Source organism: Elgaria multicarinata, chromosome 9, assembly GCF_023053635.1.
Source record: "Elgaria multicarinata webbii isolate HBS135686 ecotype San Diego chromosome 9, rElgMul1.1.pri, whole genome shotgun sequence".
NCBI lineage: Eukaryota > Metazoa > Chordata > Lepidosauria > Squamata > Anguidae > Elgaria > Elgaria multicarinata.
In genome coordinates this window covers 100824344-100843185 of record NC_086179.1, presented here as the reverse complement: position 1 = coordinate 100843185, position 18842 = coordinate 100824344, and the positions used below count along the sequence as shown (strand labels likewise).

At 43.6% G+C, this 18842-nt stretch overlaps 1 protein-coding gene across 1 annotated transcript in view; it reads left to right on the top strand.

Annotated features, from left to right (window-relative positions):
* Positions 1-18842, top strand: part of FKBP4 (FKBP prolyl isomerase 4) — a 159144-nt gene that overhangs the window by 34472 nt on the left and 105830 nt on the right. Inside the window, exon 2 of the mRNA XM_063134406.1 lies at positions 17909-18053. Within this exon, the coding sequence (XP_062990476.1) occupies positions 17909-18053 (145 nt within the window). The remainder of the gene's footprint in view (positions 1-17908; positions 18054-18842) is intronic.

Genomic DNA, 18842 nt, shown 5'->3' with positions numbered 1-18842 from the left:
GAAAGAATCAAATCATCGCAATACTGTAAGACCTTAACTTCAGAGTTCTTTTCTTTCCAAGGTAGCAAATCTTGTTGCAGTTGCGCCTGGAAAACGCAGGGGGCGCAAGTCAAGCCCTGAGGCATTACGACCCATGTATACTGGCAGACTTCTTCTGTATGTGGGTTGGTCCAGGTAAAAGCAAACAATGGCTGAGTGTCTTCATGTAAAGGTATGGAGAAAAAGGCATCCTTCAGATCTAATACAGAAAACCATCTGTGTGACCCTTCTAGCTGTGTTAGAAGGGTGTGGGGGTTAGGAACCACTGGATGCGGAGGAATTATTTGGCTGTTGACAGCTCTTAAGTCTTGGACTGCTCTCCACTGAGGATCATGGCCAGGTGGGGTAGGCTTTGGTACCGCAATGAGGGGCGTGTTGTAGGGAGAGGTAGTCTTCTTTATTCATCCATTCCTTAAGAAGTGATCTATAAGGAGCTGCAGTCCCCTTCTGGCTTCTAGCTTCAAGGGATACTGACGCAAGGACACAGGGGTGCTTCCAGGTTTCAATTGTAGTTGCAGGGGTTTAGCATTGAGAGCTCGTGTTGGTCCAGCATCGTCCCATACATCAGGATCCACTTCAGAAATCAGCATGCCTTCATTGCTTTCTCGCATTGGTGATTCATCTTGGAGCGGAGCAAAAAGGGCCATCTGGTAGTTGCTTCCTTGTTGTTTGGGCAAAAGCACTTCAAGTGTTCCATTAGGGCCAAAGAAAATCTGGGCCTGCAACTTAGTTAGAATATCTCTGCCCAAAAGAGCCACTGGGCAATTTTCAGAGCACACAAAAGAATGTTGCAATTCAGTATTTCCAATTTTTGTCAGCAGAGGGCACGAGACGTCAAGGTTTTGAACTCGACCATCCACTCCCACTATTGTCTTTTTCCCAGCTTTGCCACCAGGTGCTTTAAGAGTTGGCAAAAGCGATAAGGACACTCCCGTGTCAATGAGAGCTGGATACACTTGATCCCCTGCTTTAATCTTTACTATGGGATCAGGGTGGGTGTTGGATGCCTTTAAAAGGGGATACCCTGGCCCCAGACACCCTCAATCTTCTTCTGTATAAAAGACGCGCTGCTGAGTTGGGGCACTGGCATTTGGGCTCTCTCATGCTCCTGTTTTTGCCTTCTTTTGAGTATTTCACGTTCCGATTTCCAGTGACCTTTTTTTCAACAAAATGCACACTGATCCCGATCAAGGCGGGCTTTCCCTCGCCCCCCTTTTCCACTCTTTTGATAAAAAACCATGCCAATGAACTTAGCTTGCCTTTTTACTTCTTCCTTCTTTTCAACTTCATCCCTTCTTTCAAAAACATCCTGGGCTATCAAAACCAATTCTTCTAAGCTTTTCCCTGCCGCGCCTGGCTGCTTTTGAATTTTTCTCCTGATATCGCTCTGAGAATTAGCAATAAACTGGAAAACCAATGCTCCCCGATTTTCAACCGCATCTGGATCAAGATCTGACCACTTTCTATACGCATCCTTAAGGCGCTGTAGAAAGGCAGCAGGGGTCTCATTCCTTTCCTGCTTAATTTCCATAATTTTGTTCATACTAGGAGGCTTCCGTGCAGCTTTGCACATACCTGCAAGTACCAAGCCAAAATAGGTTGCCGCCTTTTCTCTCCCCTCATCCTGCAAGTGATTCCAATCAGGGGTTCCAGTTGGCAACACTTCTGCTATTTGTGCTTCTGTGGCACTTGGGTTCTGTATTAAAAAAAATTGCCTAGCCCCAGCAAGGATTTGGGCTTTAACTTCAGCCAGCAGAGTATTCAAAAGCATTTGAGTATCACTCCAAGTGGGCAGGTGGGTGTGGGCTAGGGAAGACATGAGGCCGGTAAGCTTTGAGGGGTCTTCCGTGAAAGTGGGGTTCTGTGTTTTCCAGTTATACAGGTCTGAAGTTGTGAAAGGCACATACATGAAGGTTACTCTATCTCCCTGAATTACTTCACGTAAAGGCATTTGGAGGCTCTGCTCAGTCTTTCCCCACACAGATAGGAGAGCTATTCCCTTATCTCGAAACGTGGTGTGTGTTAAGGCAGGAGAATCAACAACAAGAGAAGCCGCAACAGGCACCAGAGAAGAGGGACTAGGCAATTCAGAGCTCTCTTCTTCAGGTTTCTGATAGGGCGGAGGCAAAGGAACAGGAGAGTAAAGAGATTGCTGGGGAAACAGAACAGGAGGGGAAGAGGGGGAGGAAGAAGAGGACGGAGGGGAGGAAGGAGAAGGAGAAACCGGGTGTAGCAACAGAGGGGGTGGAGTTGAAGTTGAAAGTGGAGAAGCAAAAACATCAAATTCCTCACTTTGGCTGGGTGGAAACACAAACTGAAAATTCTTTTTCTTACGTTTTTGTAACAACATCATCTTATTTCTCTGAATCTTGCATTTTAACACCCAAGGAGTCAGCGATCCTATAGGAGGTACGTTTCTTAGCCACGTATCTATGTATGCAAATTGATCCCAGTGGCCATCCCTTGTTACTACACCGTGTACAGCTGAAATTAACTTTGGATCAAAAGATCCACCAGGTGGCCATCCGACACCAAAAGTCATCCATTCGCGTTCACAAAACATTTTCAAATCATTTTTACACAGATTAACACCATAATCTCCATTTCCAATTAAAGCTTTCCAATAACGAAGACAACAATCCAGTGGGCTTGTGGTTTCTACAGACTGAGAGCTTCCCATTTCTGAGGTCAATTGTGAACCCACTCCCTCCTTTCCCTGTCAGGGTCCCTGGGATAAGGGTTTCAGTCACCAAACAGCTGTAGGTCTGTTTCGCCCTTCCTTGTCACGTCTGACTGCAATTGTTGTTGCCTGGCTCCCTTCCGTCTGTCGGGTGGAGTCGATTTTCCAACCGTGGCTCGAATGGTCCCGTCAATTTGGTCTCCGTAGCCCACATGGTGCACGATCCAGCCAAGGCAGAGGCAGAAGAAATCTCTTGGCGTACGCTTCCTCAGTCAAGGCCCCTCGCTCCACCGGCAGACGCAGGATCCCAACGCTAGGGCTTAATCCGGGTCACGGCACCATAATTGTTGCACAAGTTCTTTGCCCTTAGGGACAAGATCCAATCAGCCCCCAAGCATGACTCCACACTTCCAGCGACAGAGGGTTCAAAAGCGCATTATTGATTAGTAATCAAGATCTGAGTCTCTCGAAAGCGAGCAGTCAGACAGAGAATAGGAAATTCAGCATAGCATTTGAAGCCTGAAAGGGGCAGTTCCCAATAGTAGCATGAGCCAATCAGAACATAACACTGGAGCATAACGTTCTTCCTAATCTTCACTAAACAACCATTGTAACCTAACCTCTGCTCTACTGTAAGCTAACTTTTGCCTGGAGCCAAGACTATTGTTTTCGTTAGATAAGACAGATACAAGAAGACACCCTTGAAAACGCCCTCGAGTACGTGACATTTCGCCTGCTGTATAATGGCTACTTCACAGCTTCCTTTAGAAAATGGAGGCACGTATGCTAACAAATGTGTCATCTGAATCCCAATTCGAAGGTCCGAATCTCACTTCGGATCCTAGTCCAAGGCGGATCTTAGAGGTCCGGATTAATCCCAGGCAGATCGGGCCCGATTTGAAAGGTCCGAATCAGGCTCCAAAGTGGATCAGGGGGTCCGTGCACAGCCCTAGTTTCATCACTCTCTGCTCTGGGGTATGCCACGGAGCCATACGAACTCTACACAGGAGAGGGTGCTCAGGAGCAATTGTGTGAGCTGCCTGGATAATTTCTGCATTCCTCAAATCAACCAAGGTTTCAGCAGGAGAGCAAGCCCTATTAGCCTGGAATCTCCCCAGAGCCCTGTGGAAACCATCCAGATCCATGAGGGGCGGACCATTTTAATGGGTTCCCCATCCTTGTAGAGGGGAAAAACTGCTGTAAGTCTAAACCTCAGCAGGTGGTGATTTGACCATGACAAAGGGATCTATATAAAGTCCCTCACTTTCAGATCATCATCTCAATGTCCAGTTGAGAAAACCAGATCTAGAGTATACCCTGCTACATGCATTGGGCCAATGGCATGTTAGGACAGTCCCATGGTTATCATAGGAACCATGAAATCCTGAGCCACCTTGGATAAAGTGCCCTCAGCATGAATGTTGACATCCCCCAGAACCAATTGTCTGGGGAATCTCAGCAATGCATCTAAGACCACCTTCATCATCTCACCTAGGGGGTCTGTTGAGCAGCAGCAGAGTACACCAACAGATTCACTAATCTGTCCCCTTGACCCAACAAAAGATGCAAACACTGCAGACCTGTATTCACATGCACAGGGAGCCTGCAGAGGGGCTGGGGGTGGAGTTCCTGTAGACCACTGTAATGGCACTTAAAAGCAACATCCAGAAACCTGACGGCTGACTGATAGGGCAACCAAACCTCTGCAGGTGCAGGGAGGACTGGAAACATGGCACAGCCATTAACTGTCTGGGCTGTGTTCCCTTACCTGGCAAGTCCTCACAATGCCATATCTCCCTCTATCCATCACTACACTGACTGGACACCCCTCAGATCCCCCCACTTGGCTCTGTGTCCTCCCTCCCAGGCACATAGCTCAAGCTTGAAAAAATTAGGTAGGTAGGTAGGTAGGTGCTGGTGGCGGCAGCCGCAGCAGCAGCTCCCTCTTCCCTGAGTAATAGACCTCCTTCTCCTGAAGGTGATGTTCTCACATCAGCCAACCAGTTTATATATCCCTTGCAGTTGTCCACAGCAGCTGGCTCAGTACCTGGGGAGCCTGGTCCTGCAGGGAGTGGTAGTCTACCAAGCAGAAGTCCATAGGGAAAATGATGGTCCACAGTGGTGATGATGGTGGCAGTCCATCTCAGTGGATGTGATCATGCCCAAAGTTGGGAGTGTGTTCTGGCTGGATGGGGAGGATGCAGCGGCAGTATGAAATCAACATGTCTCAGCTGCAGGGGATGGAGAGATCATGGATGGAGGGAAAGAGGGATCACTGTGCAAAGGGGTGTTGCTTATATCTCTGTGAGGAATTGCTGGACCATGCCCAAACTCTGTACATAGCACCCCCGTCAGGGTTCACCCATGCCACACGAGAATGCTACGTGGAGTAAACATGAAGGGCACATCTTAGGCAGAGAGTTTCAAGGAGTGTAGGAACCCACCCACCCCATTTATGGTGGAACATTAGGTTTATATTGACAAGGGTATGTAACAGACACACCCCATCAGAGCTGCACTCAACAAGCTTGTCAGACCAATTCGTGGAATGGCATGGGTATCTGACAGTTTTGAAAGATTTTGTGGGCAGGGTAAGGACGCAACAAGGCTCTATTCACAAGGCAGATTTCTAGGCAGATTTCAGAAGGGAGCTGTGGAAACTACTGGAGTGGCAGGCACTGATTTGGTTGCACTTGCCAGGGGACTCTGTAGCCACCAAAAATAGCCAACTATGCGTGCTGAAATAGTCAACAGTTATCACTATACGACACGATAACCAATGGTTGTTCAAATAGTCAACTCTGCACAGTGTTGGTTATTTGCGTTGGTTATTTCAGCTGAATAACTAACGGTGGTGTGAAAATATCCCACCAAATGACACAATAGTCAACTGTTGACTATTTAACCCACTGTTGACTATTGTGTCATCCGAACCTGGTCAACGTTTTACCATCTGAATCAGTACAAGATTAAGGTTCCGATTACATAGCAATTATATCATTCTAATAAATGCAATTCTTGTCATTTCAATTCTTGCATTTATTTCTTGCGTTTCTTGATTACCTTCATTGAGCCATGTTCCTAGGTATTTATATTTTGTGACACTCCTGACCAACACACTGTTGATTGTAATGTTAAGTACAGTAGAGAACTGTTTGCTTATCCCCATATATTTCATTTTCTTGATGTTCATTTTGTATCCATAATTATTACTCCCTTCATTGATTCTAGTAGTAGTTTTTGTAAGTCAGATAAGTTGTCTGTCATTACCACAGTGTCATCGGCATATCAAATTGTGTTAATTACCTTCCCATTGATGTCTATCCCAGCTTTTTGTTTGGCAAGCACTTTATTAAATATAGCTTCAAAATATAAATTGACCAGTACAGGTGATAGAACAACCGTGTCTCACTCATCTTTGGATTTATGTGTGTATGTTCTGTGTTTTAGAATTTTAAATTTTGTATACTAGTTTTTATCTTAATTTTAGAATTTCTGTGAACCACCCAGAGAGCCCTGGCTATGGGAGCAGTAAATAAGTGATATATTTGAATTTCTTCAGATAACTCTCCATCTATATGAACTGAAGCTATTTGATACCATTACAATTTTTTCTATAATCTGAAAATTTGTAGTGGAATCAGCCTAAGTTACACTGCAGAATAAGATCAGATTTGTCCATGATCCCCTCTTGCCCATTATCCCCAGCAAGTGGTGTATGTAGGCTTACTGTCTCTGATATTGGAGGTAGCACATAGCTATCAGGACTGATATTGGAGGTAGCCATTTATATCTCCAGGAATTTATCCAGCCCCCCTTTTAAAGCCATCACCACATCTTGTGGTAATGAATTCCATAATTTAACTAAGCGATGTGTGAAGAAGTACTTCCTTTTATTTGTCCCGAATCTCCCACCAATCAGTTTCATGGGATGACCCTGGGTTCTGATACTATGAGAAAGGGAGAAAAATGCCACCCTCTCCACACCATGCAGAATTTTGTACACTTCTATCATGTTTCCCTTTACCATCCTTTTTTCCAAGCTAAACAATCCCAGCTATTGTGACCTTTTGTCATAAGGAAGATGCTGCAACCCTTTTCTACACTTTTTCCATCTCTACAATGCCTTTTGGGGGGGTGTGGGGTGTGACCAGAACTGCACACAATTTTCTAAGTGTGGTCACACCATAAATTTGAAGGCAGTATGATACTGGCAGTTTTATTTTCAATTCCTTTTCTAATTATGCCCAGCATGGAGTTTGTCTTCTTTATAGTAGTCGTACACTGGGTTGACATTTTCATCAAGCTGTGCACCACAACCCCAAGTTCTCTTTCTTGGTTGGTTACTGCCAGCTCAGATCCCATCAGCTAAAACTTTAAGTTGGGATTTTTTGTCCCAATGTGTATCACTTTACACTTGCTCACATTGAACCGCATTTGCCATTTGGTTGCCCATTCTTCCAGTTTGGAGAGATCCCTTTGGAGCCCCTCACAATTATTATTTTATTATTATTATTTTATTTATTTATGGTGCTGCACATAGTAAAAGAATAAAACAGCAACACCCTGCCACATAGGCTTACATTCCAATAAAATCATAATAAAACAATAAGAAAGGGAAGAAAATGCACCAAATAGGCACAGGGCCGGTACACTAACAGAATCCCCAGTCTATCCCTGGTCTTCAGACTCAGGTACACACACTCAATGTGATTCAACTTTTGGACAGGAAGTCTGGTCAGGTTAAGATTGTCTTTGTAGACCACAGCTACTCTGGGGGCCCCACCCACTTTTCCTCACCTGCTCAATAACACAGTACCCAGCTGGGAGGGCCTGGGCCCATATCAAGCCACTGTCATCTCCCAGCCAGGTCTCTGTGAAGCATGCCAGGTCGGCCTCCTCATCTGTGAGGGGATCATAGATTATATTTGTTTTGTGTTTAACTGACCTGGCATTGCATAGGAGCAGGGAGAGCTTCTGTGGGTGGCTTGGTTCGTTCTCTAAGTTCCCCAGAGTGGCAGGGCAAATGGAAGGTAAGATAGGAGTTAAATATCTATCTCTCCTTCCCATGTAATGACACTTCACCCTGACATCACCATATCTCCCTCTGCCCTGCACAACTTGTATTGTCGCCTCCTTTCCATTATACATTATGCATCTACAATATCCCAACTATAATCACAATAGCAAATTAACAAAAATACAAGAATACACAATTAACAGGGAAATTTACAGTTAATTAGCTCAATTTGTCAACTGATGTCAGGATCCGGGGCATGGGCGGCAAGGTCTCAGCGCAGGAATGCCGGGGCTGGGATGGACGGTGGTGAAACCGGAAAACAGAGTCCAGGAAGGGCCAGAGGCAAAAGGCAGTGTCCAGAGGCAAGCAAGGTTCAGAGTCCAGAGTCCAGGAAGGGCCAGAGGCAAAAGGCAGGGTCCAGAGTCAAACAGGGCCAGAGGCAAAAGGCATGGTTAGAAGAAACAGAAGGTCATGCAAGGCAAGGTCCGAGATTGCAGGTAGTCAGGAACGGGCTGCAGCAGGCACAGGAGACCATGTTGCTGTGGCAAAGCTGGAGTGGAAAAGCAGTTCTTATATAGCCCTTTCCTGGCTGCTCCCAGCTGGTCTGCATCAGTCCACCTGTGAGGACTGGATGATATGAGCCTGGGTCCTGCAACTACTCTGCAGCCGGCAAGGTGCACTGCAGCCACCAGGTGGTGATGCAGGACAGAACCTGGCAATTGGTTATAAATTGGTGGATCTGATAAATTGGCTAATCCAACATAACCTTACACTAAGGTGAAGCTATATAGCCAACTAGACGGTAGTTACATACATTCTCCATTCAACCAATGATTCATACACATCCAACTAGCACAGTCACACACACACAAAAAGTTTGTGGTAATAGCCAGCCACTGGTCATAAAAAGGACATCAGGCTAGTTAAGCCACTAGCAGTGTAAAAGTAGCTAGATTCATACACACTCCATCTCTCACGTAGAATTTCACATACATTCTTCCCCTCCGTCTCTCACCCAGAGGGTAACCCGCCACAGGTTCTCACCCTCAGCAGAAGAAGCAGTCCTAACACACAAACAAACCAACAAACAGGGAGGAAAAGAGCAAAAGAAGAAAACAAAAAAAGGAGGCACCCTCACCCTCGTGGCATTCCGAAGGGGCAAACCAAAGGGGCGGGGACACCCCTTTGGGGGTGGCCTGCCGGTGGCAGCCCGCCACCCCACAGCGAGGCCACAGATATTTGCCTCTGGACCTGAGATTGCCCAGTGCCCGAGAGATCGCGAGGAAAGCTGGGTCTTCCAGCAGGTGTTTTGATTCAATACACTTGGTGAGAGTTCCACCACCAAGATTACTGGAGATGGAAATGGGCAGTTGCAAAGATGTTCTTAAAGCCACAGATCTCAAAGCAGCACATTTGGTTAAAAACTGCCACAGCCTGTCTTCTTCCCCAACTCCTGTGCTCCTCACCAGCACAAGTGCTCCTAACAAGAGCCCTTCCCAGCCCCGCAGCGAGGCCACAGATATTTGCCCCTGGGCCTGAGATTGTCCAATGCCTGAGAGATTGCGAGGCGAGCTAGGTCTTCCAGCAGGTGTTTTGATTCAATAAGTCAAATAAGTCATGAATTTGTTGGTCTATAGCTTAGAAGCTATAGACCAACAGTTCCATAAGGAACAAGAAAAAGGCAGCTGAGAAGAGTGGAAATATTTAATAGGAACTAAATTAGAAGAAACAAAATGAGAACGAGCCATGAGATATGGATAGGAGATAAGAATAGAGAGAAGAAAATGAGGAGAGAGAAATAGTATGAAGCCAGAAAAATAAAACAGGCGGAGTACAACAGCAGTAACCGGAGCTGTCCCAGCCACCACTGGTCACAACTGATTGCAAAACAAGAACAAGAAACCAGACACAGAAAGAATCAAATAACTAGGATATATGAAAACAGTTTCAGAGCTGAATAATATCCAAACACTGCAGAAGATCATGTCCAGCATCAGAAAGTAACAGAGACCAGGTCCAAGGCTGGGGTTCTAACACCCGGTAGTAGACCTACAGACCCATCTCTGAAAAGAGATAGGGGCATATAAAGTCAGTCAAGAGGTCATAGGAGAGAACCAGTCAGATGATAAACAGAGTCTTAAGACAGGTCTGATTCTTCAAGCCACCGACTCTTAGCTTTCTTCATTCTGAATCCCGCACTATCTGTAATAACGACCACAGAGCTCAATTAGGCGAAAACAACACCATCCACCATAGTTGCAGCTGTGTTGAAATCCAACAGCTGTATTGAGCTCCAAGCAGCCCCAAGTGATGTTGATATTGAAAAGGTTCCTTTCAGATCATTCTACCCTGTGTATAATCAGTAATTTCATCTTGGTAATTCTGCTCTATCTGAATTGTTACCACAAGAATTTGCAAATAAAAGCAGCACCGTCCACCATAGATGGAGGGGTGGATGGGGGAAGCTCCAGCTCCACAGTAGTTGCAGTTGAGTAGAAATCCAAACAGCTGTGTTGAGCGCCACACCGTTCCAAGTGATGTTGAGAATTTTTCCTTCAGATCATTCTAACCGCATACAATCAGTAATTATTGGCCCAACAAGCAAACAGGAAGCCCAGCAAACCGAGCAGCAGACCACATCTTCAGGCCAGGGTCAGGACAAAAGGGCCAGATGGAAAAGCTGAAGAAGAAGAGACAGACCACAAGACAAGCAAAGATAAAAATGCTCAGGTTTTCTTTACACCATCCTTGGCAAATTGCAACAATGCTGTGCTCCAAATAGAATATAGATAAAAACTATGGAGTGGCAGTGGAATGATAAAGTCCAGTGGTGGAGCCACAAATAAACACCCTCACTTTCAAACACTAGCAATCAGAGAGTGTGATAAGAAATAGAAAAGCAAAACAACTGGTAAAAATACGTTCACATTAGTTTAGCTTAGCAAGCAAAAATGCAAAATAATTACAGAGCTCCAAACAACAGCTACCAATTATGCCACCATCTTGATTACAATCCCTTTTTGTTTTAACTACGTTAAATAATTTGGTGTCATTGCCAAATGTGGCCATTTCATCCATTATTTACTTCCCTTAATTGGGAGAATTTACCATTTATTCCTATTCTCTGCTTTCATTTCTTTAACCAGTTACTGATCCATAAGAGGATGTCTTATTCCATGACTGCTAAGTTTGCTCAGGAGTCTTTGGTGAGGGACAGAGGAAAGAAATGGTGGTTCAACTGCTTAATGAAGATGGCAAATTGATAACAGATGACAAAGAAAAGGCTGAAGTGCTCAATTCCTACTTTGCCTCAGTCATATCCCAAAAGCGGGTCTATGACCCCCCCTGGAAAAAGTGAAGCGGAAGTTGAGGGGGCAGGATTGCAGTTTGAGACTGATAAACAAATGGTCAAAGAATACCTAATTTCCTTGAATGAGTTCAAATCTCCAGGGCCCGATGAACTGCATCCTAGAGTAATGAAGGAGCTAGCGGAAGAATTCTCAGAACCTTTGTCTATTATCTTTGCAAAATCATGGAAGACGGGTGAGATGCCGGACGACTGGAGGAGGGCTAACGTTGTCCCTATCTTCAAAAAGGGCAAAAAGGAGGAACCTGGGAACTACAGACCAGTCAGTCTGACATCCATCCCTGGGAAAATTCTGAAGCAGATTATAAAGAAGTCAATCTGTAAACACCTTGAAATCAATGCAGTGATTACTAGAAGCCAACATGGATTTGTCAGGAACAAATCCTGTCAGACTAATTTGATCTCATTTTTTGATAGGATAACCTCCCTTGTGGACTGTGGGAATGCTGTGGACGTCATATATCTTGACTTCAGCAAAGCTTTTGACAAAGTGCCCCATGATATTCTGATTAACAAACTAGCGAAAAGTGGGCTAGATGGAACAACTATTAGGTGGATTCACAGTTGGCTACAGAATCGGACTCAAAGAGTAATCAGTGGAACCTTTTCAAACTGGGGAGAGGCAACGAGTGGGGTACCACAGGGCTCAGTCCTGGGCCCAGTGCTCTTAAACATTTTTATTAATGATTTGGACAAAGAGGTGCAGAGAACGCTTATCAAATTTGCAGATGACACAAAATTGGGTGGGATAGCTGGAAGACAGAAACAAACTTCAAAGTGCTCTTGATAGGCTGGAGTGCTGGGCTGAAAACAACAGAATGAAATTTAATAGGGATAAATGCCAAGTTCTACATTTAGGAAATAGAAACCAAAGGCACAGTTACAAGATTGGGATACTTGGCTCAGCAATTCTACAAACGAGAAGGATCTTGGAATTGTTGTAGATCGCAAGCTGAATATGAGCCAACAGTGCGATATGGCTGCAAGAAAGGCAAATGCTATTTTGGGCTGCATTAATAGAACTATAGCTTCCAAATCACGTGAGGTACTGGTTCCTCTCTATTCGGCCCTGGTTAGGCCTCATCTGTATTGCGTCCAGTTCTGGGCTCCACAATTCAAGAAGGACGCAGACAAGTTGGAGCTGTTCAGAGGAGGGCAACCAGGATGATCAGGGGTCTGGAAACAAAGCCCTGTGAAGAGAGACTGAAAGAACTGGGCATGTTTAGCCTGGAGAAGAGAAGATTGAGGGGAGACATGATAACACTCTTCAAATACTTAAAAGGTTGTCACACAGAGGAGGGCCAGGATCTCTTCTTGATCCTCCCAGAGTGCAGGACACGGAATAACGGTCTCAAGTTAAAGGAAGCCAGATTCCAGCTGGACATCAGGAAAAACGTCCTGACTTTTAGAGCAGTATGACAATGGAATCAGTTACCTAGGGAGGTTGTGGGCTCTCCCACACTAGAGTTATTCAAGAGGCAGCTGGACAACCATCTGTCGGATGCTTTAGGGTGGATTCCTGCATTGAGCAGGGGGTTGGACTTGATGGCCTTGTAGGCCCCTTCCAACTCTGCTATTCTATGATTCTACGATTCTCTGACTTTGTCAGAAGCCTTTTGGAAGTCCATCTAGACGATGTCCACCAGATCACCCCTGTCTACATGTTTACTGACACTCTCAAAGAACTGTAAAATGTTAAGTGAGACAGGACTTACCTTTGTTGAAGCTGTGTTGATACATTTCTGCAGGGGTTGTCCTTCTATATGTTTACTAATTTTATCTTTAATAATGCTTTCAACCAATTTACCCAGAACAGACGATAAGCCAACTGCCCTGTAATTTTCCGATATCCCCTAGATCCCTTTTTAAAAATTGGTATTACATTGGTGATCATCCAGTCCTCTGGTACAGAGGCCGAGCTTAGGGACATGATGCATAGAAGATCAGCAATTTCATATTGGGAGTTCTTTGAGAACTCTAGGATAGATACCATCTGGGCCTGGTGATTCCTCAGATTCCCTTCCTGCAAACATCAATTCAGGAACAGGTATCTGTCCTATATCTTCTGCAGTGAACATCGATGCAAATAATTCATTCAGTTTCTCTGCAATCTCCCTGTCTTCCTTAGTAACTGCATTGTCATCCAATGAGCCAACTGTCCTGCTGGTTTCCTGCTTCTGGTATAATCTTTATTGTTGAATTCTTTATTGTTAGCTTTGATATTGTAGTGGTATGCTCTTCAAAATGCATATTTGCATCTCTTATTGTCTGCTTGCATCACATTCTGCATGCTTGTGCTCCCTTTTATTTTCCTCACTTAGACAAGACTTTCCATTTTTCGAAGGAAGCCATTTTTTCTCTAGTAGCTTTTCTCTAAGTTATTAGGAGTTCTGAATTTATCAAAAGATTATGGAAACAAAACCTAGTATACTTAATGAACATTGAGCAGAAAAGTGAGATCTTGTGAGTGTAGTGTAAAAATCTGGCTGTTCTATCTGTTCTTCCCCAATCAGGTGTTATTTGTTATTATGTTATTTGTTTCATTGTCCCTAGGCTCTGCATTTGTAATTCCTCTAGCTCACTCTCTATGAATCTGTTAGCAACTGATCTGGCTTTGATGCCATGCATTGATTAATTTGCCTAGGAAGTTGTGCCTGGCCTTACATTGTTTTTTCATCTCATCCATCTGCCTCGATCATCCATTTCATCCAGAAAGCTCATTCATCCCTCTATTACTAAATATTTATTAGTTGTTTGTTGTTGTTTATTCGTTCAGTCGTTTCCGACTCTTCGTGACTTCATGGACCAGCCCACGCCAGAGCTTTCTGTCGGCTGTCACCACCCCTAGCTCCCCCAAGGTCAAGTCTGTCACCTCCAGAATATCATCCATCCATCTTGCCCTTGGTCGGCCCCTCTTCCTTTTGCTTTCCACTTTCCCTAGCATAAGCCTCTTCTCCAGGGTATCCTGTCTTCTCATTATGTGGCCAAAGTACTTCAGTTTTGCCTTTAATACCATTACCTCAAGTGAGCAGTCTGGCTTTATTTCCTGGAGTATGGACTGGTTGGATCTTCTTGCAGTCCAAGGCACTCTCAGAATTTTCCTCCAACACCACAGTTCAAAAGCATCTATCTTCCTTCGCCCAGCTTTCCTTATGGTCCAGCTCTCGCAGCCATAGGTTACTACGGGGAATACCATTGCTTTAACTATGCGGACCTTTGTTGTCAGTGTGGTGTCTCTGCTCTTAACTATTTTATCAAGATTTGTCATTGCTCTCCTTCCAACAAGTCAACGTCTTCTGATTTCCTGGCTGCAGTCAGCATCTGCAGTAATCTTTGCACCCAGAAATACAAAGTCTGTCACTGCCTCCACGTTTTTTCCCTCTATTTGCCAGTTATCAATCAAGCTAGTTGCCATAATCTTGGTTTTTTTGAGGTTTAACTGCAACCCAGCTTTTGCACTTTCTTCTTTCACCTTTGTCATAAGGCTCCTCAGCTCCTCCTCACTTTCAGCCATCAAAGTGGTGTCATCTGCATATCTGAGATTGTTAATGTTTCTTCCTGCGATTTTAACTCCAGCCTTGGATTCGTCAAGCCCAGCACGTCGCATGATGTGTTCTGCATACAAGTTGAATAGATAAGGTGAGAGTATACAACCCTGCCGTACTCCTTTCCCAATCTTAAACCAGTCCGTTGTTCCGTGGTCTGTTCTTACCGTTGCTACTTGTTCGTTATACAGATTCCTCAGGAGGCAGACAAGATGACTTGGTATCCCCATACCACCAAGAACTTGCCACAGTTTGTTATGATCCACACAGTCAAAGGCTTTAGAATAGTCAATAAAACAGAAATAGATGTTTTTCTGGAACTCCCTGGCTTTCTCCATTATCCAGCGGATATTGGCAATTTGGTCTCTAGTTCCTCTGCCTTTTCTAAATCCAGCTTGTACATCTGGCAATTCTCGCTCCATGAATTGCTGGAGTCTACCTTGCAGGATCTTGAGCATTACCTTGCTGGCATGTGAAATAAGTGCCACTGTCCGATAGTTTGAACATTCTTTAGTGTTTCCCTTTTTTGGTATGGGGATATAAGTTGATTTTTTCCAGTCTGATGGCCATTCTTATGTTTTCCAAATTTGCTGGCATATGGCATGCATCACCTTGACAGCATCATCTTGCAATATTTTAAACAGTTCAGCTGGGATACCATCGTCTCCTGCTGCCTTGTTATTAGCAATGCTTCTTAAGGCCCATTCAACCTCACTCTTCAGGATGTCTGGCTCTAACTCACTGACCACACCGTCTGAGCTATCCCCGATATTATTATCCTTCCTATACAGATCTTCCGTATATTCTTGCCACCTTTTCTGGATCTCTTCTGTTTCTGTTAGGTCCTTGCCATCTTTGTTTTTGATCATACCCATTTTTGCCTGGAATTTACCTCCGATGTTTCTAATTTTCTGGAAGAGGTCTCTTGTCCTTCCTATTCTATTGTCTTCTTCCACTTCCGCACATTGCTTGTTTAAAAATAATTCCTTATCTCTTCTGGCTAACCTCTGGAATTTTGCATTTAATTGCACATATCTCCTCTTATCACTGTTGCCTTTTGCTTTCCTTCTTTCTTGGGCTACTTCCAGTGTCTCAGCAGACAGTTGTTTACTATTTGTTATATTTCAATAAAGATGAAGTTTTGAGTTATACAGAAGTGGATTGGATATGGGTTTAACTGTGTAGGATAGACACGCAGCTCAATGTGTGTTGAGGCCAGAATTCTAACTGCTGGTCACTCTATTTCTAAGGGGTAGACTCAAACTTTTTCCATCTTATATACAAAACCTCCAGTATCAGAGGCAATAAGCTTATGTGCAGCAGTTGCTAGGGAACATAGATGTGTGCGTGTGCGCTGTTGCAAATATGTCCTGCTTTTGGGTTTCCCATCGACAGTGAGAAACTCACAAGCAGGTTGGCCACTATGTGAACAGAATTCTGGGCTAGATGGACCATTAGACTGAGCCAGCATGGTTTTTCTTATGTTCTTATGAGTAGGTGGTCAGTGAAAGATAGCTTTGTTGAAACCGGTGAACTTGTGAAATATTCATTGTTAGTTACTTAGTGAAGCAGCTAACATTGTGAAGGGAGGGGATTGATTGCTCTAGAGTTAGTTGGATTGTGGAAAGTATTAGTTTATACGCAGAATAGCTGCTTGAGACATTATGAAAGGGATTCAAACCCCTGCCTTGCCATGAAGCTCACTGGGTAATCTTGTAGTAGCCATTCTTAGATTAAAGTATCTCACAGGGTTAAATGAGGAACACCTTAAGAACAAAGTACAGACTTTGTACTTTTCTCCTGTTTACATGAGACTTTGGAGAGCTTTTTCTCAGTTGATACATACCTACATGCTTCCAGCTACCAGCCTGAACATACCACACAATCCATCATCTGCAGCCAAACCCTGCGATACAACCGTATTTGTTCCTGTTCCTCTGAAAGAGACTCATGCCTACAGGATCTACAGCAAGCATTTTTAAAATCATAGTGACCATCTGATATAGTAAACAAACAGATTAGTAGGGCCAGACAAGTACCCAGCAGCCACCTACTACAAGCCAGGCCAAAGAGAGAACAACAGAACTCCACTTCTTGTCACTTACAGCTCCCAGCTTAAACCACTACAGTGCATCAACCCATTTTAGAAAATGATCCTCACCTCTCGCAAGCAATAGGTGCGAGGTCTTTACTTGCATACAGACAACCTGCCATTCTCAAACAGCTACTCACATACAAGAATGGACTACAAAACTGGAACCTGGCTTTGCAACAAAACCGTTGCCAGCTCTACCCCCACATTTACTTATGCAATACTATCACTGGACCAAACAGCATCAGACCATCTGAATGGCTTAGTTATTACAGTCTGTAGAGTCCAAGTCTATCAAATAAATAAATAAATAAATAAATACTGTAATATTGTAAATGCCTCTTTAAATTGAAAGGGAATGCTTGCTTTCTATCTGCCTAGAACTGAATTTTCCATCTTGGTTCTATTCGTTCCTGCATCTGACAAAGTGGATTTATGCCTTGATAATAAAATACTGTTAGTCTTCAAGGTACCACAAACTATTGTTTTTGTGCCACATACTAACATGGCTGCCCCTTTTGAATCTGCTCCAGTTGATTTGGACAATGTTATGATTTGGTATAAGGCAGCCAGCTTCATGTATGGAACTGTTCTGAATCTCGCAAAACTGGAATGAAAATATTGCTGTAAACCTGCAGTGGAGCTCTAACAAAGGAAAGACCAAAGGATTATTGGTTTATTTAACATGCTTTAATGAATTTATCCTCACAACTATCTTATAAAGTAGATCTGATCACAAAGTATTTTTTTATTTTTGGCCAACTCTTGATTCCTTTTCCTAGACCATTCTTTGTCTTTGTTTTAACTTATAGGTACTGTTAGCTACAGTCAAGAGTATGAATTGTTTTTTGTTTAATGGATGCAATCAGGCCTAATGCATATGAAACATTCACAGTGGAAACTGAATGTAGGGCAACCAAAAATGTATTTAAAAAGATTTATTAAAAACACATTTGTTCTTTAAGAACAGGAAATATAGGTTTGCACTATATGTTACATTTAAGAACAGCAAAGTGTAATCTTGTGATATTTGTTGAGTGAATAAAAGTATCACCGCCATGTGAAGCTATGAAATCTCTTTTCTCTAACAAACCTAGTGTTGCCTCTTAGGGTAGTGTGGCTTCCTAGTAATTCAGTTAAATAATGTTTTGTTTTTTCTTCACAGATTATCAAGAAAGAAGGAATAGGGACAGAATCTCCCATGATAGGTGATAAAGTGACTGTTCACTATACTGGATGGCTTCTAGATGGCACAAAGTTTGATTCAAGCCGGGACAGAAAGGACAAGTTCTCATTTGACTTTGGGAAAGGTAGTGCATTCTATGACTGCTGCATAATAACATGAACTATTAATAGGATTTTTTAAAAAATTGAAGCATAGAATACTGCATACTGAACAACAGCTGCATTCTTAACTTACAACATAAGTGCTTCTTGCGCTAATCTTTTTCATCAAGAATTTTTCTTCTCATTATAGAAATGTTGTCATGTGTTCCACAAATATAGTTGAGTAGAAGCAACAGTGACCTTGTTTGCGTGACATAACCCATGGTGGCTTATCATGATGTCCACACCCAGTGCAGTTTCCTCAGTTAACCATGCACAAGCCACATAACACAACAGCCCACACTCAAGATTGAATATGGGTTGACTTGGTTGTTGTTGAACCATGGGTCGTTGTGTTGTGTGAACCCAGATGTGCTAACAAACCATTGTTTATTAACCATGAACAACCCACAGTTCACAACCCAACAACAAACTATGGCCAGGTTTGGACGATCACAGCAGGACAAGAAGCTACCTCATATGTGCTGCTTGCATGACTGCCATTTTCCTAATTATCTGCAACATGGGCATCTCATGGCAGGGGTGGCTTCTAAACTCATAGTTTTTTGTGGGATGATTTAGAAACCACTCCATTGCGCACTTTGCTGGATTCAGACGACACAAGAACCTGTGCTGTGCCATGTGTAATTAGGGGTTTGTAAATTTGGTCCTTTTTAACCTCAGAACCTACATCAAATGGGTCCGAAACACCCTAGTGGGTAACCAGTGCTATTCCAAACAGACAAACATTTAATCCCAGCTGACAAGCATCA